The sequence below is a fragment of the Helianthus annuus genome, chromosome 15 (genome assembly GCF_002127325.2).
Source record: "Helianthus annuus cultivar XRQ/B chromosome 15, HanXRQr2.0-SUNRISE, whole genome shotgun sequence".
Classification (NCBI taxonomy): domain Eukaryota; kingdom Viridiplantae; phylum Streptophyta; class Magnoliopsida; order Asterales; family Asteraceae; genus Helianthus; species Helianthus annuus.
The window spans coordinates 26,631,945-26,656,167 of NC_035447.2; the positions used below are offsets into that span (position 1 = coordinate 26,631,945).

Here is a 24,223-nt window from a genome sequence, read left to right on the forward strand (position 1 = left end):
TTTTCCTAACATACCATTGAACTTCTCCTTTTTCCTACACTTTCATCTTAACCATTGATTTGAAAAATGAATGGTTAAGATTACTCCTCATCGCAAATAAATTTTTTATTTGATCTTAACACTTATAATAATAATAATAATAATAATAATAATAATAATAATAATAATAAAATTATTATTATTATTATTATTATTATTATTATTCAATTAAAAAAGGTAAATTAAAAGCCAAAGCTCAACGAAAATGCCTCATTCCAGGAACACGTTCTTCCCCTTTGTGATCTTGAATTTCCCCAAATAATTTTCCAAAAAATCAAACAAACAAAGTATAAGCAACCCGAACGAACGAACGAAGATCATCACTCACAATTTCGTCACCTCTGCTAGTGTGCGAGGTGCACGAAAATTACTCATTGAGGAGGATGCGCAATCAGGTGAACTTTCCTTCGATCTGTTTCTTTCTTAATTCAATTATGCATTTTATGAATCATGTCAAGTTTATTCATCGATTGAGTATCATTCATGTTATCAGTTTGTTTAGAATCTGTAATGATTGAAATGGATTTGAGTTGAATTTGGAAGTCAATTATGCATTTTGTGAATCTCGTGTTTTGAAGTTGTTTGTTTGTTTGGAGTCTGTAATGAATAATGATTCATAATCGAAATGGAATGAGACCTATTTGTGCTGAATTCGGTGTAGATTTTGAGTTGTTGAACTTATGCCGAATGAGATCTGAGGTTTTAGTGTGTATAGATATATCTCAGTGTATGTATATGTTGTCGAGATAGTTAGTCACTTGTATTAGTCGGTTGTATAGTTATGATTAGGGCTGTAATTGAACCGAACGTTCAGCAAATAGTTCGTGAACCGTTCGGCGGGAAGTTCGTTTATGTTCGTTCGATTAGCTTAACGAACGAACACGAACAAAAAATTTGTTCGGTTAGCTTAGCAAATGAACACGAACAAAGGTCTCGTTCGTTCGACTGCGTTTGTGAACGTTCGGTAATATGTTCGCTTACATTCGTCCATGTTTGCTTTTTTACGTTTGTTCATGTTTGTTTGATTATATTAAAAAAATAATAAATAATAAACATTTTATCTAAACATATTGAAAACTTGAAACGCTATTCTTTTCTTAGTTAGCTAAAATTTGGACATTCAAGACATTTTTGGGGATAATTAACTTTGAATATTTCTTTCTAAGTAATTTGGATAATCATGTCTAAGTTAGTTATACTTAATTCATCGTTTGGTGGTTGTAGTAGACTTCTTGTGTTTTGATTTATCATTTGATGGTTGTATTTAACTACTTATGTCCAATGTTTAAAGTTAACAATGTTTTTATATTTTTTTTTCAAGTTAAATGCTAATTTACGTTCGTCTTCATTCGTTTGCATCCGTTCGTGTTCGAGACCAGTGTTCACGAACTGTTCGCGAACAACTGAATTTCCTTAACGAACGAACACGAACATAAACTTATGTTCAGTATGCGTTCGTGAACAGTTCGCGAACATGATAATTTCCTTAATGAACGAACACGAACATGGCCTTGTTCGTATTGGTTCGGTTCGATTACAGCCCTAGATCCGATACATTGGATCTGCAAAATTTATCTGCATGTGTTGATTATTTACAGGTAATTTTGTTCTTCAATCTGGTTTATTCACATTTAACATCTCTTGTGGTTCTTGATGTCTTATTTTGTAGGTGGTTATGATCTACCAAAATCGTATTTTTCTATAGATAAAACCTATTGCTAAAGTCGTCTCGTAAAAAGTTTGAAAAGATGGGGTGCCTGAATCAACAGTCAGTTTCCAGAGACACTAAAGATTGTTCCTGCACACCACCCAGATCGTCTTCCGCATTTATGGTTAATTCCGAAATAGGTGCAGTTTTAGCCGTCATGAGACGAAACGTACGGTGGGGATTTCACTACACAACGGACGAAGATCAACTTGACCACCCTCTGATCAAATCATTCAAAGAAATACGTCGAAAAGTCTTCTCATGGCAGCACCAGTGGCACGCGATCAACCCCGTTGTGTATTTGCAGCCGTTTTTAGACGTCATTCAATCAGACGAAACGAGTGCACCGATAACCGGTGTCGCGTTGTCATCGATATACAAGTTTTTAACGCTTGAAGTTCTTGATCTGGACATCGTTAACGTAACTGATGCGTTGTGTTTGATAGTTGATGCCGTGACTAGTTGTCGGTTTGAGGTTACGGATCCTGCTTCTGAGGAAGTGGTATTGATGAAAATACTTCAAGTTTTGCTGGCTTGTATGAAGAATAAAGCGTCGGTTACTTTGAGTAACCAGCATGTATGCAACATAGTGAACACGTGTTTCCAGATAGTTCATCAAGCAAGCTCGAAAGGCGAATTGTTGCAGCGAACAGCTCGACACACGATGCATGAGTTGATTAGATGTATTTTTATGCATCTGCCTGATGTTTGTAATAATAATAATAATAATAATCAAGATCTTACTCATGAAGGCAGATCACATCTTGTAGATGAGGTAAATCGTCATTTTGTCCATTTTTTGTTATTTTATAACTAATTAGTGTGTTAATTATGATTACAATAATATTATTATTAGTTTATCACACTCATAATCCAACTCGTTGAGTAAAATGCCATTTTCGTCTCTCTGAGGTTTGGCCAGTTTTGCGACTTTCATCCAAAGGTTTACTTTTTCGCATCAGGATCCAAAAGGTTTGAAATCTTGCCATTTTCATCCGGCTCATTAACTCCATCCATTTTTCTCCGTTAAGTCATGGGTATTTCTGTCTTTTTTGTTAACTTAAATGGCAATTCGGTCTTTTTCAGGGGTATTCGGTCCTTTTACATAGAGTGAAAAACACCGAATTGCCCTTTCAGTTAGCGAAAAAGACAAAAATACCAGAAAAATGGATGGAGTTAACGAGCTGGATGAAAATGGCAAGATTCAAACCTTTTGGATCTAGATGCAGAAAAACAAACCTTTGGACGAAAGTCACAAAACTGGCCAAACCTCATGGACCAAAATGGCATTTTACTCCAGTTTTTATAGTGGCCACCTTTTGACCTGGATGAGGTATTAAGCTGGCATTTAAGTATCACATACTTCTCTTTGTACAGGTCAGCATTCCGGACAATGATCACGCATCCGCAAGTAAAACACAGGATAACGGTTATACCGGTTCAAAAATCGAGTCAATCGGTGGCGGTATCAGTCTTTCCACCGAGATTCCCGAAGTTAAAATGGATCATGAATTCACTGGAGACGTTGGTCAGACTAAAAACCATCTTGTCGAAGAATCGTACGGTGTTCCATGCATGGTGGAAATATTCAACTTCCTTTGTTCCCTTTTGCACGCAGTCGAACATGTTGGAGTGGGTCCCAGATCCAACTCTATAGCATACGATGAAGACGTTCCGTTATTTGCTTTCGGCTTGATCAACTCAGCCATCGAGTTAAGCGGGCCCTGTTTGGGCCACCATCCCGAACTCTTAGCGTTGGTCCAAAACGACTTATTCCATAGCTTGATGCAATTCGGGTTATCTCCGAGCCCGTTAATTCTTTCTACGGTTTGTAGTATTGTTTTGAATGTTTATCATCTTATGCGGGTTAAAGTTAAACTCCAGCTCGAAGCGTTTTTCTCCGGTGTTCTTATGAAGATTGCGGTTAACAAACACGGAGCTTCGTATCAACAACAGGAAGTTGCTATGGAAACGCTCGTCGATCTTTGCAGGCAGCCGGGTTTTATTCATGAAGTTTACGCTAATTACGATTGTGACATTTCGTGTAGCAATGTTTTTGAAGATCTTGCGAATTTGTTATCTAAAAGCACGATTCCGGTTAATACCCCGCTATCTGCGATAAACGTTCTTGCTCTAGAAGGATTAATCGCGATGATTAGTAGTATGGCCGACACCGTTGGTGACGGTGACAGTGATCGAACCCCAGTTCTAGAACCCGATGCTTCCGATGTTTCCCATGAGCCGTTTTGGAATGTGAAATGTGAAAGTTATGAAAACCCCGAGTGTTGGGTACCGTATATCTGTAAGATGAAGCGAGTTAAGAAGAAGTTAACGATTGGGGCCGATCAGTTTAACGAGGATCCGAAAAACGGTTTTCGGAGTCTTCAACAAATGTGTTTGTTGCCGGAAACGCTTGACCCATTAAGTGTAGCGTGTTTTTTACGATACACACGTGGGTTAGATAAGAATCTTGTCGGAGATTATCTTGGGAATCACGATAAATTCTGTGTCGATGTACTTCAAGAGTTTGCAAAAACGTTCGATTTTCAAGAAATGAATTTGGACATCGCATTACGGGTTTTCTTGGAAACGTTTAGATTACCGGGAGAATCGCAGAAGATATCGAGGGTTGTCGAGGCGTTTTCCGAAAGATATTATGAACAGTCGCCTAATATTTTAGCCAATAAAGATGCTGCTTTAGTATTATCGTATTCGTTGATAATGCTCAACACAGACCAACATAACTCACAAGTGAAGAAAAAGATGACAGAAGCCGATTTTATCCGTAATAACCGGCGGATAAACGGCGGTAATGATCTCCCGAAAGAGTATTTATCCGAGCTTTACCATTCGATTTGCGAAAACGAGATCCGATTGACACCAGAACAAGGTGTCGGGTTACCAGTCATGACCCATGATAACTGGATCGGACTAATTCACAAATCGAGAGAAACTGCTCCGTTTATTGTGTGCGGGTCGGGAGAACGGATCAACAACGAAATGTTCGCTATTTTGTCGGGTCCGACTGTTGCTGCTCTATCTGTGGTTCTGGATCCCGTAGATCAAGAAGACGTGTTGCAAACGTGTATCGACGGGTTCCTAAACGTTGCTAAGATTGCGGGATGTTATCATCGTACCGATGTTCTTGACGGGTTGTTGGTTTCTCTCTCTAAGTTTACAAGACTCTTGCTTCCGATGTCTATCGAAGACTGTGTTCTCGCTTTCGGTAACGATACGAAAGCGCGTAAAGCAACCGTAGCGGTTTTCACCATAGCGAATACGTACGGTGACTATATACATTCGGGCTGGCGAAACATTCTCGATTGCATTTTAAGCTTACGTAAATTAGGTCTTCTTCCTGATCGTTTAGCGCGTGATGCGGTTGAAGACTTGGAATCAAACTCCGAGCCCGACTCAGGACGATCTCCGTTGGTCTCCCCGGTCAAACCCGCATTACCCCCGGTCCGGAAATCGTCTGGGCTGATGGGCCGGTTCAGCGAGTTTTTGTATTACGATACCGAAAAACCCGCACCGCAACCTTCTGAAGAACAGGTCGAAGCTCGGAAACGGGCCACGGAAACCGTTAACGATTGTCGTATCGATAGCGTGTTTACCGAGAGTAAATTTCTTCAATCCGAGTCTCTTTTGAGTCTTTCGCGGGCCTTGATTTTAGCTTCTCACGAAGATGAAAACGGTGCCGTTTTTTGTTTGGAGTTGCTAATTACGATCACGTTAAATAACCGAGATCGAATTATGCTTCTGTGGCAAAATGTTTACGAGTACATAGCTAATATCGTTCAGTCAGCTGTGATGCCAAGTACGTTAGTTGAAAAAGCGGTTTTTGGGCTCATTAGAATTTGTAGACGGTTAGTTCCGTATAAAGAAGACCTAACCGAGGACCTTCTTAAGTCGCTCCAACTTATTTTGAAACTCGATGCGCGGGTGGCGGATGCGTACTGCGAACACATCACACGGGAAATTATGCGTCTTGTTAAAGCAAACGCGGGTCAGATAAAGTCTCATACAGGTTGGCGTACCATCACTTCTCTCCTCTCGATAACCGCTCGACATCCGGAAGCTTCCGAGCCCGGATTCGAGACTCTCGAGTTCATCATGCTGGAGGGGGCCCACTTGTTACTGGCTAACTTTGTGCTATGTGTCAATGCGGCTCGTCAGTTTTCGGAGTCGCGGGTTGGAGATGTTGCACGGTCGTTAAAGTCTTTGGATTTGATGGCGGGTTCGGCGGTTTGTTTGGTTAAGTGGTCTCGTGAAGCGGTTGAGGAAGAACGCGAAACCGCGGTTCAGCTTTATAAAGATATTGGCGAGATGTGGGTCCGTCTGGTTCAAGGTTTAAGGAAAGTGTGCGTAGACCCGAGAGAAGAAATCCGGAACCATGCGGTTTTGATGCTTCAACGATGCCTAACGGGTTTAGACGGGATTCGTTTTGAAGACGACACGTGGTTACAGTGTTTTGATTCGGTAATATTCCCATTACAGAACGATTTGTTCGAAATTGTTGAAGAAAGATCAGCCAAAGAATATCGAAACATGGAAGGTACACTTGTTTTATCGTTGAAACTCTTGTCGAAAGCGTTTTTACACTCGTTACCGCGTATTTCCCGTGTGGCGTCGTTTAGTAAAGTATGGGCCGGTGTTTTAAGCGCTATGGAACGTTACACGAAGGTTAAGTTCAGAGGGAAAAGAAGCGGGAAAATCCACGAGTTAGTCCCTGAGCTCCTCAAGAACAATTTGCTTGTAATGAAATCAAGCGGAATACTTTCACCAAGCGGTTCAGACGGTATCTGGGAGCAGACTTGGTTACATGTTAAAACCATTGCACCTTCAGTGCAGTCGGAGGTGTTCCCTGATGATGAACCACAGACCACGGCTGCTGGTGTGGTTCCTGCGGTTAACGTATCGGTTTCGTGAGGTGGGTCTGGTGACCAAATTTTGATGGGCGGAATGAGGAAAGAGTTATAGTTGAGCAGGTTTTCATATATTTGTATACTTTTAGTATGTGTAATTTCATGGACACGTGTTTTTGTTTGACTTTGACTTTGACATTTGTTGACTTTTGGTCCATCAAAACACATATATAGTCTCCTCAAAAATCTTATTGACAGATCATAGTTTTGATGTTGATTTTTATTTTTGGCAAATGATTGTTCAACAAAGCAACTAAGCACTTAAAAGTTGATCAAAAGTGTTAAAAGAAATCAAGAAAAACATGTAAGAGCCCAATTAAGAGGAAGTATAAACCACCTTAGTTTAGTTAACTAAAAAGACCGATGTCTAGTTTGTAAGTTAATTAGACCGATATATGATTTGTTAAAACAGTTGTTTTTTACTACTTTTTTTAAAGCTCATTTATCAAGAAAAACCAATTCATTATATATAGATTGGTGCAAATCTATTAGGAGAGAGGTGTTGGGTTCAATCACGAGCAAAAAGTAAACTATGATTAATTTGATGTAATATGAGTATGGGTGAAGTAAAACTCGGCGTTCAAAGAAAATGTTGGTGACGATAAGGTTATCAAGATCGAGTTCCTAGTGTGGATCATTTTGTCTTCTAGAGGATAAGGTGCTAAGATATTGGAGTGTCTTTTATTTGTTTAAATTGTATGAAAAGAAATTATTAACTTATTTGTCTTCTAGATCACAACGTGCTAAGATACTGGAGTCTCTTATTGGCTTAAATTGTATGAAAAGATATTATTAACTTATATGGTATAATATTATTATTAATGAATAAATAAGTATGTAAAAGGTTAGATATCAAACAACAAGGGGATGTAGCTCAAATGGTAGAGCGCTCGCTTTGCATGCGAGAGGCACGGGGTTCGATCCCCCGCATCTCCAAAGTAAATTTGTTTTTGAATTTTTTACAAGGGGATATTTATTATTGCAAAAAACTAGTTTAGTCATCATTGTTGGTTTCCTGTTGATACAACAAGGGTGTTAGTTTAAATTTGTTAAGGAAAGAGTTCATCCCATGAATGTAAATGTAGCGACATAAATAAAATGCTGAATTATTATTATTATTATTATTATTATTATTATTATTATTATTATTATTATTATTATTATTATTATTATTATTATTATTATTATCTATACATATAATAAAAGAAACCACTTTAATGACACTTGTCATCGTATTAGGCCATGCCTTATAGATAATTATAATTTTAGTTTAATCTCTTCTAATTAATTATAGATAATCCTCCTATTAAATATTATTTAGTTTAATTATTACTTTTATATTTATCTATTTACTTCAAATTCAAACTTAGTTATCTAATTTGATATTAGAGTAAATTAAGATTTTGGCCCCTGTGGTTATATCACTTTTACCATTTTAGCCCCAATAAGAATTTTTTAACATCTAAGCCCTCAACATTTTTTTTTCTAACCCTTTTGGACCCTAACGTCTTTTTTCTAACCCTTTTGGTAGGGAACAAAAGGGTTAGAAAAAAAGACGTTGTGGGCTCAGATGTTAAAAGATTCGTTTTTTGGCTAAAAGGGTAAAAGTGATATCACCACAGGGGCCAAAATCGTAATTTACTCTTGATATTAACTATATATTTGAACGTTTTGTTTAGTTTGGTATCAAATAAATTTTACGAAACTTAAAATAAAATTAACTAATATTATTTATCATTTCTACATTTACAAGTTCTAAATAAATGGTTAAATTTATTGAGACTTCGTTACATTTACAAGTTTTAAAAAAGAGGTTAAATTTATTAAGACTTTGTATTTATTCAACCCGTGTAATACACATATTTTTAAAGATGTAACTTTTTTATTATTTAGTATATAAAATTACATTTATTCAACCCGTGTGATAAAGGAGGTTTCTTAAAGATGTATTATTTTATTATTTGGTAAACAATATTACAGTTATTCAACTCGTGTAAAACAAACGGTTTTAAAGATATAATTTTTTTACTTGGTATATAAAATTATATGTATCCAACCAGTACAATATGGTTCTTATAGATATAACTTTTTATTATTTAATATATAAAATTATATTTATTTAACCCGTGCAATAAAAGAGGTTTTTAAAGACATATTGTGTTATTATTTAGTACATAAAATTCATTTATTCGACCCGTGTAATACACGGGGTTATAACCTAGTTATTGTTATAAACTAGATATTTTAGGCCTAACCCATTGCTTATGGGCTTTTAGGGTTTATAGTTTTGTTTATCTATATATTGTAAATATAATGAAATATGAGAATTCAGTTTATCTCTATTTTATCTCTGGAGTTTATCACGTTATCAGCACGATTCGCTCTATTCATTAGGGAATTTACCGGCTTGGATCCAGATAATTGCCGTTCATCAAATCCGGGTACACTATTAATTTTTCTGCAATTTTCTTTTGAACTTTAGAACAAACTAGGACTGCCCTGTTTCTGTGAATTAGGACTGAAACGAAAAACAGTTCTTCCATATTACATTTGAATTTCAATAATAACGGAATCAAAGACAATTAAATTATATTTTTTTTTGTCAAACATACGATGGTTCCTATCATCACACATAGCAATCTTACCCTCTGTTATTTTTCTTCTGTGCGATCCCTCCTAAATGTTGTCGACAACTAATAGTCAAGGAGCAATCAACTAATGTTGTGGAATAGTAGGAATCCACTTAAAAATCCCTGCTTCACGTCCACTTTTCAAAAAGACAACAATAAATTCGTAAACAATAAATTGGCCACCACTTGCTTTTGTCGTCTGCTGCCTCTTATTTTTCGAAAAGAACAACAATAGCCGCAAAAATTCCTTTGCTGCCGTCCACTTTCTTTCTTGCTTTTCGATAGTAACCAAGTTTTAAAAGTGTCTCAATTAGGTCACTCAAGTTTTAAAAGTGTTCCAATCAGATCACTCAACATTCATTTTTCATTAAAATTAAGGGGTTTTTTTTATCCATTTCATAAGTAACCATGGTGATGTGGATTTTCGTTTCTTTTTTCCCTTTTATTTGATGCTAACTTCGAGTGATGACGTGGATTGTAACTTGTTTTTTTAATTTTTAATGTAATTAAAGTGTTTTTATTTTTTATAAATATAATTTCATATATTAAAATAATCCGACCTCAACATCTTATTGTTCATTTTTTTCTTGACACATTGAAAAAAGGACATGACTCGATTTGATTGTTAAGTTATCTAATTGGGACAAAAACGATACGAGTGACCTAATTAGAACACTTTTAAAACTTGGTTATTATTCTGTGACATATTCCCTTTAAAAAATATCAAATTAGTATTGGGCTTAATAAACCTAATTACAAGTGGGCAAAATTCTAAACCATAAAAAAATGATTTGTAAATGGGCCTATATTGAAAGTGGTATGTGTTTACTATTTAAAAAAAATAAATAACATATACGTATCGGATTTTTTTTTAAATCACATGCCCCTCGAAATCGTAGGCCTTGTGCGGAGGTCCTCCCCGCATACCATCAAAGCCTCCCATGAAGGTACCCAAATGGGTAAATGAATTGTGAAGAGTAGAGAAGAGTGTGGGCGTATTTTTACATTTAGGGTTTATAGACACACACATAAATGTGGCTGAACACAACATTTGCAAATTAAAAGAGACCATATTTTTTTTAATTCTGGCCCAGTACATCGTAGCAACCCAAAACAACCTTCAGTTCTAGCAAAAGGGAACCCGAAGTTCTCATACAATATACATTTCATTGGAAGGCTTGTTTTTAAAATGCCTTATTTTTCCTTTGTAGATAATATGTCGAACTTATCAAAACTTGAATTTACCGCAGTTGAATTAACTTTTATTTATTTATTTTATTTATTTCCTAAAGAAATATGCATGCTAGCTCCAGTAGAGCTATTATTGGTGATGAATGTCTGGTAGATAGCGGTAGTACTAACACTATTCTCAAAGATATGCAATTTTTTTCTGAGTTGTCTCCGGCAGAGACACCGATTAGTACTATATCTGGTGTCATTAACCTTATTGAAGGCTCCGGCAGAGCACACATAATATTATCTTCGGGTACCCAACTAACTATTGATAATGCATTATATATAAGTAAATCCAGAAGAAATTTACTTAGCTTTAAAGATATTCGAAAAAACGATTACTACCTAAAAACAATATCTGAAAATAATATTGAATATCTTCAAATTACTTCAAACAAAAATGGTCAAGAAACCATCGTTGAACGATTAGAAGCCTTATCCTCTGTATTATATTGTACTAATATCAATCCTATCGAATCATACATGGTGAGACCAAAAGCTGTTAGATAAAGACACATTCAATATATGGCATGACCGTCTAGGTCACCCTGGTAGCATAATGATGAGACGAATAATCAAAAGTGCAACCGGCACCCTCTCAAAAACTTAAAAGTTTTGCTAGCACAGGACTTATCATGTGCAGCATGCTCTCTGGGCAAACTTATAGCTCGGCCCTTACAAATTAAATTGATACATGAAACCCCATCGTTTTTAGAAAGAATCCAAGGGGATATTTGTGGGCCTATTCATCCTCCGTGTGGACCATTCCGCTATTTCTTGGTCTTAATAGACGCATCCTCAAGGTGGTCACATGTGAGCCTTTTAGCTACTCGAAATGTAGCATTTGCCCAACTTTTAGCTCAAATCATACAATTGAGAGCCAATTTCCCCGATAATCAAATTAGAAACATCCGGATGGATAATGCGGGAGAGTTCACATCTCAAGCTTTTAATGACTATTGTATGTCAATCGGGATCAATGTTGAACATTCAGTACCTCATGTTCACACACAAAACGGTTTAGCTGAATCTCTGATCAAACGATTACAAATAATCGCTAGACCACTCTTAATGAGATGTAAATTACCATCTTCTGCATGGGGTCATGCTATTTTGCATGCCGCTGCACTGATTAGATTGAGACCAACTGCTGATCACGAATACTCCCCATTGCAACTGGTCTCCGGACGAGAACCAAGTTTGTCCCACCTTAGAATTTTTGGTTGTGCGGTATATGTACCAATACCGCCACCACAACGTACTACAATGGGACCCCAAAGAAGACTGGGTATCTATATTGGTTTTAACTCCCCGTCCATAATTAAATATTTAGAACCGATGACGGGAGATATGTTTACAGCACGATATGCTGACTGTCATTTGATGAAACGATGTTCCCAGTCTTAGGGGGAGATAAGGACAAAGAAAGACTGGTAACACAAGAAATAACGTGGAATGCATCATCGCTATCAAATCTCGACCCCCGAAGTGGTCAATGTGAATATGAAGTCCAAAAGATCATACATTTGCAAAGAATAGCGAATTAATTACCAGATGCATTCACATGCACGAATAGAGTGACAAAGTCACATGTACCAGCATCAAATGCACCTGCTCGAATTGAAGTAATCCCAGAAGCGATTACTATACAACGAAAGAGTGGGAGACCAATCGGTTCCAAAGACAAAAACCCACGGAAACGAAAAGAGCAAAGTAACGCAGTTGGTGAAAACTCACAAAAGATTATAAGTGAAACCCCGGTAGAGGTAAATGTCCCAGAAGAAACAACTATGAATCCAGAGGAAAATGAAGTTTCAAAAGAAACACCGGTACCGAACGAAAATGAGATCTCTATTAATTATGTACAAGATAGTACAATGTGGAACCGGAATAAAACACGTGTTGATGATATATTCGCATATGCTATAGCAACGGATGTAATCAATGAAAATGATTATGTACCAAAAACTTTAGAAGATTGCATGCACAGAAATGATTGGCCAAGATGGCAAGAAGCCATAAACGCTGAATTGAATTCGCTCGAAAAGCGACATGTTTTCGGACCTGTAGTCCAAACGCCCATAGACGTCAAACCAGTAGGTTATAAATGGGTGTTTGCAATAAAAAGAAATGAAAAGAATGAGATTGTACGATATAAGGCTCGACTTGTAGCACAAGGGTTTTCCTAAATCCTAGGAGTTGATTATGAGGAAACGTATTCCCCTGTAGTGGATGCGATAACCCTTAGGTTCCTAATCGGCCTCACAATCTCTGAAGGACTTCATATGAGACTAATGGATGTCGTCACCGCATACTTATACGGGACACTTGAAATGACATCTACATGAAAATCCCTTAAGGATTAAAATTGCCTGAAGCATTAAAACCAACACCTCGAGATATGTGTTCTATAAAGCTCCAGAGATCTTTATATGGTCTCAAACAATCTGGTCGTATGTGGTACAATCGACTTAGTGAATATCTCGAAAAAGAAGGATACAAGTCTGATGTAATCAGTCCATGTGTTTTTATAAAAAGATCACTCTCAAATTTCACTATAATAGCAGTCTATGTTGATGATATCAACATCATCGGATCTCCTGAAGAGATAGAGAAAGCTGCTCAGTTGTTAAAGAAGGAATTTGAAATGAAAGATCTTTGTATGACGAAATTATGTATCGGACAACAATTTGAGTATCTGTGCAATGGCACATTTGTCCATCAATCAAACTACATCCAGAAGATGTTAATACGTTTCAATATGGATAAAGCACACCCGTTTAGCGTACCTATGGTTGTCTGACCGCTAGATCCGCACAAGGATCCTTATCACCCTTAAGAAGAAGGAGAAGAAGTACTTGGTCCAGAAGTACCGTACTTAAGCGCCATCGGTGCCCTTATGTATCTCGCAAATAACACAAGACCTGACATTGCATTTGCAGTACATGTACTAGCGAGATACAGTTTGAATCCGACACCTAGACACTGGAATGGTGTAAAACATATATTCCGGTATATTTGCGGGACACAAGACTTAGATCTTTTCTATCAGAAAGATCAAAAGTCCCAGCTCGTTGGCTATGCTGATGCCGGATATCTATCAGATCCTCACAATGCAAAATCTCAGACAAGTTATATATTCAGATACGGCGGCACATCAATTTCTTGGAAGTCAACTAAGCTGTCACACCCCCAAAATCCACCTGCGGAGTATCACCGCTTGGGAGCGTGACTGACCAGGATCAAGCCACCAATCATACAGAACATTGTATAAAATAAAAGTAAATGCAATATAGTCCAACCCATTTCCATATGAAAGGTGTTTCCAAAACATAAGTAAGTTGTCATTGTTTAGCGGAAGCGTATTATTGTAAAACCCATAGCAATTAAGTATCAAATATCAAAAGTGTTCAATAAGATGATCAAGATCCAAGCCCCACAACGACCAGCTCCTCCGTGTGCAAGCTCCAATATGTACCTAAGGTCCTGCAAGGCATGCAGCAGATAATCAACAAACTAGTTGAGCGAGTTCACAGTTAATAGTTTAGTTTGGGTAATAGTGCGTTTGTTCAATAAAGTATCATATCGTATCAGTTCCATCGCGGCCTCACAGGCATGTGTGCGAAGATTAGGTTCGTTAGTTCGCGACCGTAGTCTTTACCGACCAGGGTGTGTGCGAAGGCAATTTATCAGTTCGTTCGCGACCATAGTCCTTACCGACCAGGGTGTGTGCGAAGGCAGTTGAGTAGTTCGTAAGCATCAACAGTTTAGTCGTTCGTTACAGTATCAAAGTATGCACAAGTAATCATCCAACCCATTCCCACCCTGGGAACCCATGCCTTGGCTGTGTGAACTCACCTTGGTTTGCTCGGTATGCTAGGTTATGCACTCACAAGAATTTAATCACGTCCTATTGTATGCATGTATAACAAATCAGTTCATGTTCACAATGATTCGCATGCAATTTAATGTTCACATAACAGTCAGTTTGCATATCCGAACAACACGTATTACTTCACATTAAATCATTCAAAGTATGCTTATAACCACATATCTTTCGGTATATAAGTTATCACAGTTGTCTTTCGGATCAATTGCTATGTTTCGAACCATATGTCATCTTTCGACCAACCTATCTTTCGGTTACAACTATGTTTCGACTAACTATTATCTTTCGGCATACACTACTATGGTTCGGTAAAGTCATCCTTCGGTCAACAGCCATGATTCGAAGGACAAGCATCCTTCGGTCACAGCTATGGTTCGAGCAGCAGATATCTTTCGGTTACAATCAGTTACGTGTTTCCTAAATTTTCTGAATTTGTTACATTGTTTCCAAACATAACCATTATCAATCAACACAATTTCAGTATTCAATTACCTCAGAATCAAATCAAACGGGGAGTTTCATATTAAGTCTCATGAACCCTAACTTAACCACATGAACAATAATATCACCACCGAACCGGCCCTAAATCATTATCATGCGATTCTATTAAAACAACATCAAAGCCTCAAGTATAGACAACCAATCATACTAGCAGAACCGTTCGGATGCATCACATACGTAATCGATTAAACAGGTTAACATCATACAAACAATCCGGTTAACATACGCATCCGATTATCAACTAAATCTGATCAACATACCTATTCAATTAGCATACGTATTCGGTTAATATACAAACAACATATTGCAAAACAATCGATAAATCATGAAGTTATGCATACTCGAAGCATCATCTATTAGCATAATAATCATCGCATACTAACCGGAAATCTGGATTACGGAATGGAAATCCTTCGAACAGAGGATAGGTTTGCTATGCCGTCACACACACACGCAAGGGAACTAGGGTTTTTCAGAAAATAACCGTCTGTTTACATGCATTCACGTATATAAACATATTACAGGAATGGGCCAAGCCCATCAGAATGGCTGGGCCGAAACATGTCGAAAGATATGTTTCGTGTTCGAAGGATGAAGTCTTTGGCCGAATGATATGTTTCGGGAACCTTTAATTCGAAGGTTGATCCTTCGGATTGAAAGTCATCTTTCGTGGTCCTTCGAGTCTTTCGAACTGTGTGCCATTTTCGAGTGATCTAGACTAAGTGTTCTTCATAATAGTTATAATATTATTTTCCATTTCAGCAAGTAATCACATATACGCAAAGTGACAGTACGCTTCATTAAAACACAACGTGTACAATTACAAGTTCACAATCCAAACAACTAAACAGTCAAAGTCAACGCGCATTTAATGCGAAAGTGAAAGTCAGAAACTCGAGTTGTCACATTATCCCCAACTTAAAAGAAATTTCGTCCCGAAATTTGGTACGCACTCACTGAGGAAGCTAGGTAAGTTACATCGTTCACTGGTTTTCCTGGGGTGTCACATCATCCCCCCGTTGATTTGGAATTTCGTCCCGAAATTCAGTAGTAGTAGCTTCAGCCTCAGAAGTGGATGCATTGGTTTCGAATAGCTGGGGGTACTTTTCTTTCATCTGATCTTCGCGTTCCCAGGTATACTCTGGACCACGCTGGGAGTTCCAACGAACTCGAACAAGAGGGATTCTCTTGTGTTTGAGGACCTTAACATCCCGGTCCGTGATTTCAACTGGTTCCTCGACGAACTGCAACCGCTCGTCGATAGTGAGTTCCTTAAAAGGAATGATGAGGTTTTCATCTGATAGGCATTTCTTCAGATTCGACACGTGGAATACATTGTGAACTGCACCGAGTTCAGCTGGTAGGTTCAACTTGTAGGCTACCTTGCCAATCTTTTCTGAAATTTCGAATGGTCCGACGTACCGCGGATTCAGTTTGCCCCGTTTGCCAAAACGTACCACACCCTTCCAGGGTGAAACTTTCAATAAAACCCGGTCCCCGACCGCAAATTCCAATGGCTTTCTACGCTTGTCCGCGTAGGCTTTCTGACGGTCGCGTGCTGCCGCCATGCGTTGTCGTATCTGTGCTATCTTTTCTGTGGCGTCCACAACAATATCTGGACCCGTAATTTGACTATCCCCCACCTCTGCCCAACAGAGAGGTGACCGGCATTTACGTCCGTACAATGCCTCAAATGGAGCGGCTTGAATGCTGGTATGGTAACTGTTATTGTACGAGAACTCCACCAAAGGGAGGTGTTTTTCCCAGCCGTTGCCGAAGTCTATGACACACGCTCGAAGCATGTCTTCTAGAGTTTGGATAGTTCGCTCAGACTGCCCATCCGTCTGAGGATGATATGCTGTGCTCATGTCTAATCGTGAGCCAAAAGATTTGTGCATCGCTTGCCAAAGTTCTGACGTGAATCGTGCATCGCGATCTGAAATAATAGAGATGGGCACTCCGTGCCTCGAAACAACTTCTTTCATGTAGATGTCTGCTAGGGTAGAAAACTTATCCTTTTCTTTGATAGCCAAGAAGTGAGCAGACTTTGTGAGCCGATCAACGACCACCCAGATAGTGTCATTCCCACGCTGGGATCTAGGTAGGCCAGTAACAAAATCCATGGAAATTTGCTCCCATTTCCATTGTGGTATTTCTGGTTGCTGAAGTAGGCCTGATGGTTTCTGGTACTCGATTTTAACCCTTGCACAAGTTAAACACTTGCCGACGTAAGTTGCGATAAGAGCTTTCATGTTTGGCCACCAGTAAGTTGTTCTGATATCGTGGTACATCTTATCCGACCCTGGATGTACCGAGTAGCGAGACTTGTGCGCTTCATCCATCACAAGTTCGCGTAAACCGCCATAAAGCGGGACCCAAATACGCCCCGTCACATAGTAGGCGCCGTCTTCCTTTTGTTCCATTTGTTGCCTTGAACCGCGCAAGGCTTCAGCCTTGACGTTTTCGGGTTTTAGTGCTTCTATCTGAGCAGCTCGTATCTGTGCAGGAAGACTGGACAGAATGGTAAGCTGTAGCGCTCGCACGCGCTTAGGTAGAGTGTCTTTCCGACTGAGGGCATCAGCCACAACATTGGCCTTGCCTGGATGATACTTGATGGCGCATTCGTAGTCGTTCAGAAGTTCAACCCATCTTCGTTGACGCATATTCAAGTCCTTTTGCTTAAGGATATGCTCGAGACTCCTGTGATCGGTGTAAATCGTGCACCTGGTACCGTACAGATAGTGTCGCCATATCTTAAGCGCGAAAACAACAGCTCCCAGCTCTAAATCGTGCGTCGTGTAGTTCCGTTCATGAACCTTGAGTTGCCGAGAGGCGTATGCGATAACTTTATCCCTTTGCATCAATACACAACCAAGCCCTTGTATCGATGCGTCACAATAAACCACGAAGTCATCCGTGCCCTCAGGCAGTGAGAGAATAGGCGCGCTGCAAAGCCTATCCTTTAAGTACTGAAAAGCGGTCTCCTGTGTATTACCCCATCTGTAAACGACACCTTTCTGTGTAAGCATAGTGAGTGGTTGTGCGATCTTGGAGAAGTCTTTAATAAATCGCCTGTAGTAACCTGCCAAACCCAAGAATTGGCGTATTTCTGTCGGTGTACGTGGTGCTGACCAGTTTCTGATCGAATCAACCTTGGATGGATCAACATGAATCCCATCCTTGTTCACCACATGGCCTAAGAAGTGGACTTCACGAAGCCAGAAGTCGCATTTTGAAAACTTTGCATACAGTTGCTCCTTTCGAAGAAGTTCCAAGATAAGGCGTAAGTGCTGCTCGTGCTCCTCCTGACTCTTGGAGTAGATCAAAATGTCGTCGATGAAGACGATAACAAACTTGTCGAGATAGGGTTTGCACACCCTGTTCATAAGATCCATGAAGACTGCTGGCGCGTTCGTAAGCCCGAATGGCATGACAAGAAACTCGTAGTGACCATAACGAGTTCTGAAAGCAGTTTTGGAGACGTCCTCATCCCGGACTCTCAGCTGATGATACCCTGACCTCAAATCGATCTTGGAATAGTAACACGACCCTTGCAACTGGTCGAATAGGTCATCTATGCGCGGAAGAGGATAACGGTTCTTCACCGTCACCTTGTTGAGTTCACGGTAGTCTATACACATTCTGAACGTACCGTCTTTCTTCTTCACAAATAACACTGGAGCTCCCCAAGGCGAAGAGCTTGGACGAATAAAGCCCTTTTCCAAGAGCTCTTGCAGCTGCTTCGACAGTTCTTCCAGTTCGGTTGGAGCTAAACGATACGGTGCGCGGGCTATTGGTGCTGCTCCAGGAGCTAACTCAATCTGAAACTCGACTTGACGATGAGGAGGTAAACCAGGTAAATCTTCAGGAAACACTTGAGGAAAATCACGCACAACTGGTATATCCTCCAGCTTCTTTTCCTTTGCTGATGCGTCAGTGACAAGTGCCAGAATGGCAGTATGCCCCTTTCGTAAACATTTCTGCGCCTTCAAGTAAGAGATGATGCCAACCACAGCACCACTCTTGTCGCCCTGTACTTCGAGAGGTTCTTGACTGGAGCGAGGAATACGAATAACTTTTTCCTTGCATAAGATCTCTGCGTGATGTTGAGATAACCAATCCATGCCGATGACGACGTCGAAGCTACCCAAAACTATGGGTATGAGATCAATCGAGAAAGTCTGACCCGCTAGAACAATACTACAACCCTTGACTACCTGTGTGGCTTCTACACTTTTACCATTGGCTAGTTCTACGACGTGTTTGGTGTCTAGGGGTGTTGGTGTACGTTTTAATAATTTACTCATTTTCAATGACATATAACTTGTATCAGCACCCGAATCAAATAAGACAGTAACATAAATATCGTCGAGAAGAAACTTACCCATAACCACATTGGGATCATTCACTGCATCTCCTCGACCCAACACAAAAGCACGACCACGAGCTTCATTGCCGTTGTTGTTGTTGTTTCCCCCGTTGTTCTGATTATTGTTGTTATTCCCGTTGCCCTGGTTGTTGTTGTTGCGATTCTGGTTCAACTGAGGACAATCGCGTTTGTAGTGACCTTCAGCCCCACACTGGAAACACCCCCGGTTTCCACGCTGTGGCTGCTGCTGCTGATTCTGTGGAGCTGGCGGTGGAAGTTGCTGGTTCTGATTCACTGGTCGCGCGCTTCTACAATCTTTGGCCTCATGGCCCATCTTGTGGCATCTTTGACATTGACTCCTGCGACATCTTCCACTGTGGTGTTTGTTGCACCTGTTACACCACGGGTGATTTCCCTTATAACCACTATGTCCCTGACTGCCCGATGACTGCTGACTCGGACTCTGGTAATCGTTGGTGCGACGTTGCTGAGTTTGGGATTGAACAGACGCTGATCCCCTGCTGGAATCCCCGTCCCACTTTCTTTTATTCTCGCTGGGTGTGGCAGAAGTAGCAGCTGTTGGAGTGACTGAAGTAACAGCTGTAGCAGTAGCGCCGACACGCTTTGGCAGTTTATTCTGATCCACTGCCTGATCAGTGATGCGATGAGCGAGACGCTGGATCTCCTGAATGTTGTTGAGGTTAGCCGAGGTAACGTGGCTCTGAATCTCTGGTACAAGCCCCTTGAGATACAACTCAATGCGCTTGTATGGTGGGTCTACCATGGTTGGACATAGCACAGCCAACTCGTTCGACCTCTTGGTGTAAGCTTCAATCTCTGAACCCACCATCTTCAAGTTGTACAACTCATCCTCCAACTTGTGAATGTCTTCTCTAGTGCAGTATTCTCTCTTGATCAGTTCTTTGAATTCATTCCAGGGTGTGGCGTTAGCAGCTGCCAACCCTAAGATCTGCACTTGTGCGTTCCACCAAGTGAGCGCAATCCCTTCAAGTGTGCCAGTGGCGAACTTCACCCTGCGAGCCTCAGGGCATTCACACATTTCGAAAACCGACTCGATCTTTTCAAACCAGTGGAGGAGTCCGACTGCCCCCTCCGTGCCACTGAACGAGCTAGGACGACAGTCCATGAAAGTCTTGAAGGTACACGCAGGTTGTTGCTGAGCGGGTTGACCTATTGTGTACGAATAGGGCAAAGTTAAGTACGAGAATTAATGTAGGATCTAAAGATCCTAGTGTTTATACTGCAGGGTACACTACCTGCTTGGGCGGCTGCAACTGCCGCAGCAACGAGAGCCTCTAGCTGGGCTTGAGTCATGGTAATTCGTGCGGCCATTGATCTTCACATCAAAGGCAACAATAGTGAGAAAGGTTCGCAAATAGTGCGATGACAGAAGAGTGTAAGCACATAAGTATTCTCATGCAATGACAAGGTGTGAGCAAGGTAATGTAAGCATACTACGAGCAAAGTTCTATGCAAATTCTAGCATGTAGGCAATAAACATAAACCTTATTACCTAGGAAGTTGAGTCTTGCACGTGGAGCGAAGCGTCGTTGTGGATCGTTGAGAGCACTGTTCTGGTTATAGTCTGGTTTTAATAAAACGTTTTCCCATATTAAAACCAAGTTCTCTATAACCAATGGCTCTGATACCAATCTGTCACACCCCCAAAATCCACCTGCGGAGTATCACCGCTTGGGAGCGTGACTGACCAGGATCAAGCCACCAATCATACAGAACATTGTATAAAATAAAAGTAAATGCAATATAGTCCAACCCATTTCCATATGAAAGGTGTTTCCAAAACATAAGTAAGTTGTCATTGTTTAGCGGAAGCGTATTATTGTAAAACCCATAGCAATTAAGTATCAAATATCAAAAGTGTTCAATAAGATGATCAAGATCCAAGCCCCACAACGACCAGCTCCTCCGTGTGCAAGCTCCAATATGTACCTAAGGTCCTGCAAGGCATGCAGCAGATAATCAACAAACTAGTTGAGCGAGTTCACAGTTAATAGTTTAGTTTGGGTAATAGTGCGTTTGTTCAATAAAGTATCATATCGTATCAGTTCCATCGCGGCCTCACAGGCATGTGTGCGAAGATTAGGTTCGTTAGTTCGCGACCGTAGTCTTTACCGACCAGGGTGTGTGCGAAGGCAATTTATCAGTTCGTTCGCGACCATAGTCCTTACCGACCAGGGTGTGTGCGAAGGCAGTTGAGTAGTTCGTAAGCATCAACAGTTTAGTCGTTCGTTACAGTATCAAAGTATGCACAAGTAATCATCCAACCCATTCCCACCCTGGGAACCCATGCCTTGGCTGTGTGAACTCACCTTGGTTTGCTCGGTATGCTAGGTTATGCACTCACAAGAATTTAATCACGTCCTATTGTATGCATGTATAACAAATCAGTTCATGTTCACAATGATTCGCATGCAATTTAATGTTCACATAACAGTCAGTTTGCATATCCGAACAACACGTATTACTTCACATTAAATCATTCAAAGTATGCTTATAACCACATATCTTTCGGTATATAAGTTATCACAGTTGTCTTTCGGATCAATTGCTATGTTTCGAACCATATGTCATCTTTCGACCAACCTATCTTTCGGTTACAACTATGTTTCGACTAACTATTATCTTTCGGCATACACTACTATGGTTCGGTAAAGTCATCCTTCGGTCAACAGCCATGATTCGAAGGACAAGCATCCTTCGGTCACAGCTATGGTTCGAGCAGCAGATATCTTTCGGTTACAATCAGTTACGTGTTTCCTAAATTTTCTGAATTTGTTACATTGTTTCCAAACATAACCATTATCAATCAACACAATTTCAGTATTCAATTACCTCAGAATCAAATCAAACGGGGAGTTTCATATTAAGTCTCATGAACCCTAACTTAACCACATGAACAATAATATCACCACCGAACCGGCCCTAAATCATTATCATGCGATTCTATTAAAACAACATCAAAGCCTCAAGTATAGACAACCAATCATACTAGCAGAACCGTTCGGATGCATCACATACGTAATCGATTAAACAGGTTAACATCATACAAACAATCCGGTTAACATACGCATCCGATTATCAACTAAATCTGATCAACATACCTATTCAATTAGCATACGTATTCGGTTAATATACAAACAACATATTGCAAAACAATCGATAAATCATGAAGTTATGCATACTCGAAGCATCATCTATTAGCATAATAATCATCGCATACTAACCGGAAATCTGGATTACGGAATGGAAATCCTTCGAACAGAGGATAGGTTTGCTATGCCGTCACACACACACGCAAGGGAACTAGGGTTTTTCAGAAAATAACCGTCTGTTTACATGCATTCACGTATATAAACATATTACAGGAATGGGCCAAGCCCATCAGAATGGCTGGGCCGAAACATGTCGAAAGATATGTTTCGTGTTCGAAGGATGAAGTCTTTGGCCGAATGATATGTTTCGGGAACCTTTAATTCGAAGGTTGATCCTTCGGATTGAAAGTCATCTTTCGTGGTCCTTCGAGTCTTTCGAACTGTGTGCCATTTTCGAGTGATCTAGACTAAGTGTTCTTCATAATAGTTATAATATTATTTTCCATTTCAGCAAGTAATCACATATACGCAAAGTGACAGTACGCTTCATTAAAACACAACGTGTACAATTACAAGTTCACAATCCAAACAACTAAACAGTCAAAGTCAACGCGCATTTAATGCGAAAGTGAAAGTCAGAAACTCGAGTTGTCACATTATCCCCAACTTAAAAGAAATTTCGTCCCGAAATTTGGTACGCACTCACTGAGGAAGCTAGGTAAGTTACATCGTTCACTGGTTTTCCTGGGGTGTCACATCAGCAAACACTTACAACAACATCATCAAATCATGCTGAATTGATAGCACTATATGATGCTGGTTGAGGATGTGTGTGGTTGAGATCAATGATTAATCACATACAAGAAGCATGCGGATTAGAACAGATCAAGAAGGAGCTGACAATTATTTATGAAGACAATGCTGCTTACATAGCTCAGATCAGAGAAGGTTACATCAAGGGTGATCGAACAAAGCACATCTCACCAAAGTTCTTCTCAACATATGACTTGCAGAAAGAAGGGGAAATCGATGTTCGTCAGATCAAGTCAAGTGAAAATCTAGCAGACTTGTTCACAAAATCTTTACCTAGAAGCAGTTTCGAGCAGTTATCACACAAGATCGGTCTTCGTAGATTGAAAGATGTTTGTTGAATTCACGGGGAGATTATACACGTTGTACTCTTTTTCCCTTAACTAAGTTTTGTCCCACTGGGTTTTCTTAGTAAGGTTTTTAATGAGGCAGCATAGCTGATCCAGTAGTATCAGTTTATTTATTCAGGTCCTGAAGTACCTATTTAACATCATCCTGAAGTATGTCGTTAAACTGTGTATAACTCTAAATGTCTGAGGGGGAGTGTTATAAACCAGACATTTTAGGCCCAACCCATTGCTTATGGGCTTTAGGGTTTATAGTTTTGTTTATCTATATATTGTAATGTTGAATAGAATGAAATATGAGAATTCAGTTTATCTCTATTTTCTCTCTGGTTTTTATCAATTATTATTATTATTATTATTTATATTATGAATTTATAATATTGTAGTGCATTATGTGGTTGTACTGCTTGCAGTGTTGTTAATTTGTGCATGTATGTAGTAACACTTGTATTAGTTGTTGTAAATTGAGGAGGGATTGCCAGCTGTTGTCTATAAATCCACAGTTGTTCTAAAACGTGTCTCTCTGATGACGATTTTAGTTATAAACTTGATTAGAAATTTCCCAGTGTCCTAATACGTGTCTTCTTGATGACGATTTAGGGTTTAAAACCCCCAGACATGCAATTTACTTTTCGCTC

General features: G+C 39.7%; 1 protein-coding gene and 1 non-coding gene across 2 annotated transcripts; both read left to right on the top strand.

Moving 5' to 3' along the window:
* Positions 1-238: 238 nt before the first annotated feature.
* Positions 239-6,876, top strand: LOC110911068 (ARF guanine-nucleotide exchange factor GNOM). Its single transcript, XM_022155642.2, has 3 exons — positions 239-434; positions 1,709-2,522; positions 3,125-6,876. Exons 2-3 carry the CDS (start codon positions 1,788-1,790, stop codon positions 6,674-6,676), a joined length of 4,287 nt encoding a protein of 1,428 aa, XP_022011334.1. The 5' UTR covers positions 239-434; positions 1,709-1,787; the 3' UTR covers positions 6,677-6,876.
* A 659-nt stretch (positions 6,877-7,535) lies between these two features.
* On the top strand, positions 7,536-7,608 carry TRNAA-UGC. The gene has a single exon. It is a non-coding gene; the product is annotated as a tRNA-Ala (tRNA).
* The last annotated feature ends 16,615 nt before the right edge of the window (positions 7,609-24,223 follow it).

Bases quoted from the DNA above. Each gene is read 5' to 3' on its own strand.
- LOC110911068 (XM_022155642.2), top strand. From the start codon at position 1,788: ATGGGGTGCCTGAATCAACAGTCAGTTTCCAGAGACACTAAAGATTGT. The intron at 2,523-3,124 runs GTAAATCGTCAT...CTCTTTGTACAG, and splicing joins GATCACATCTTGTAGATGAG to GTCAGCATTCCGGACAATGA.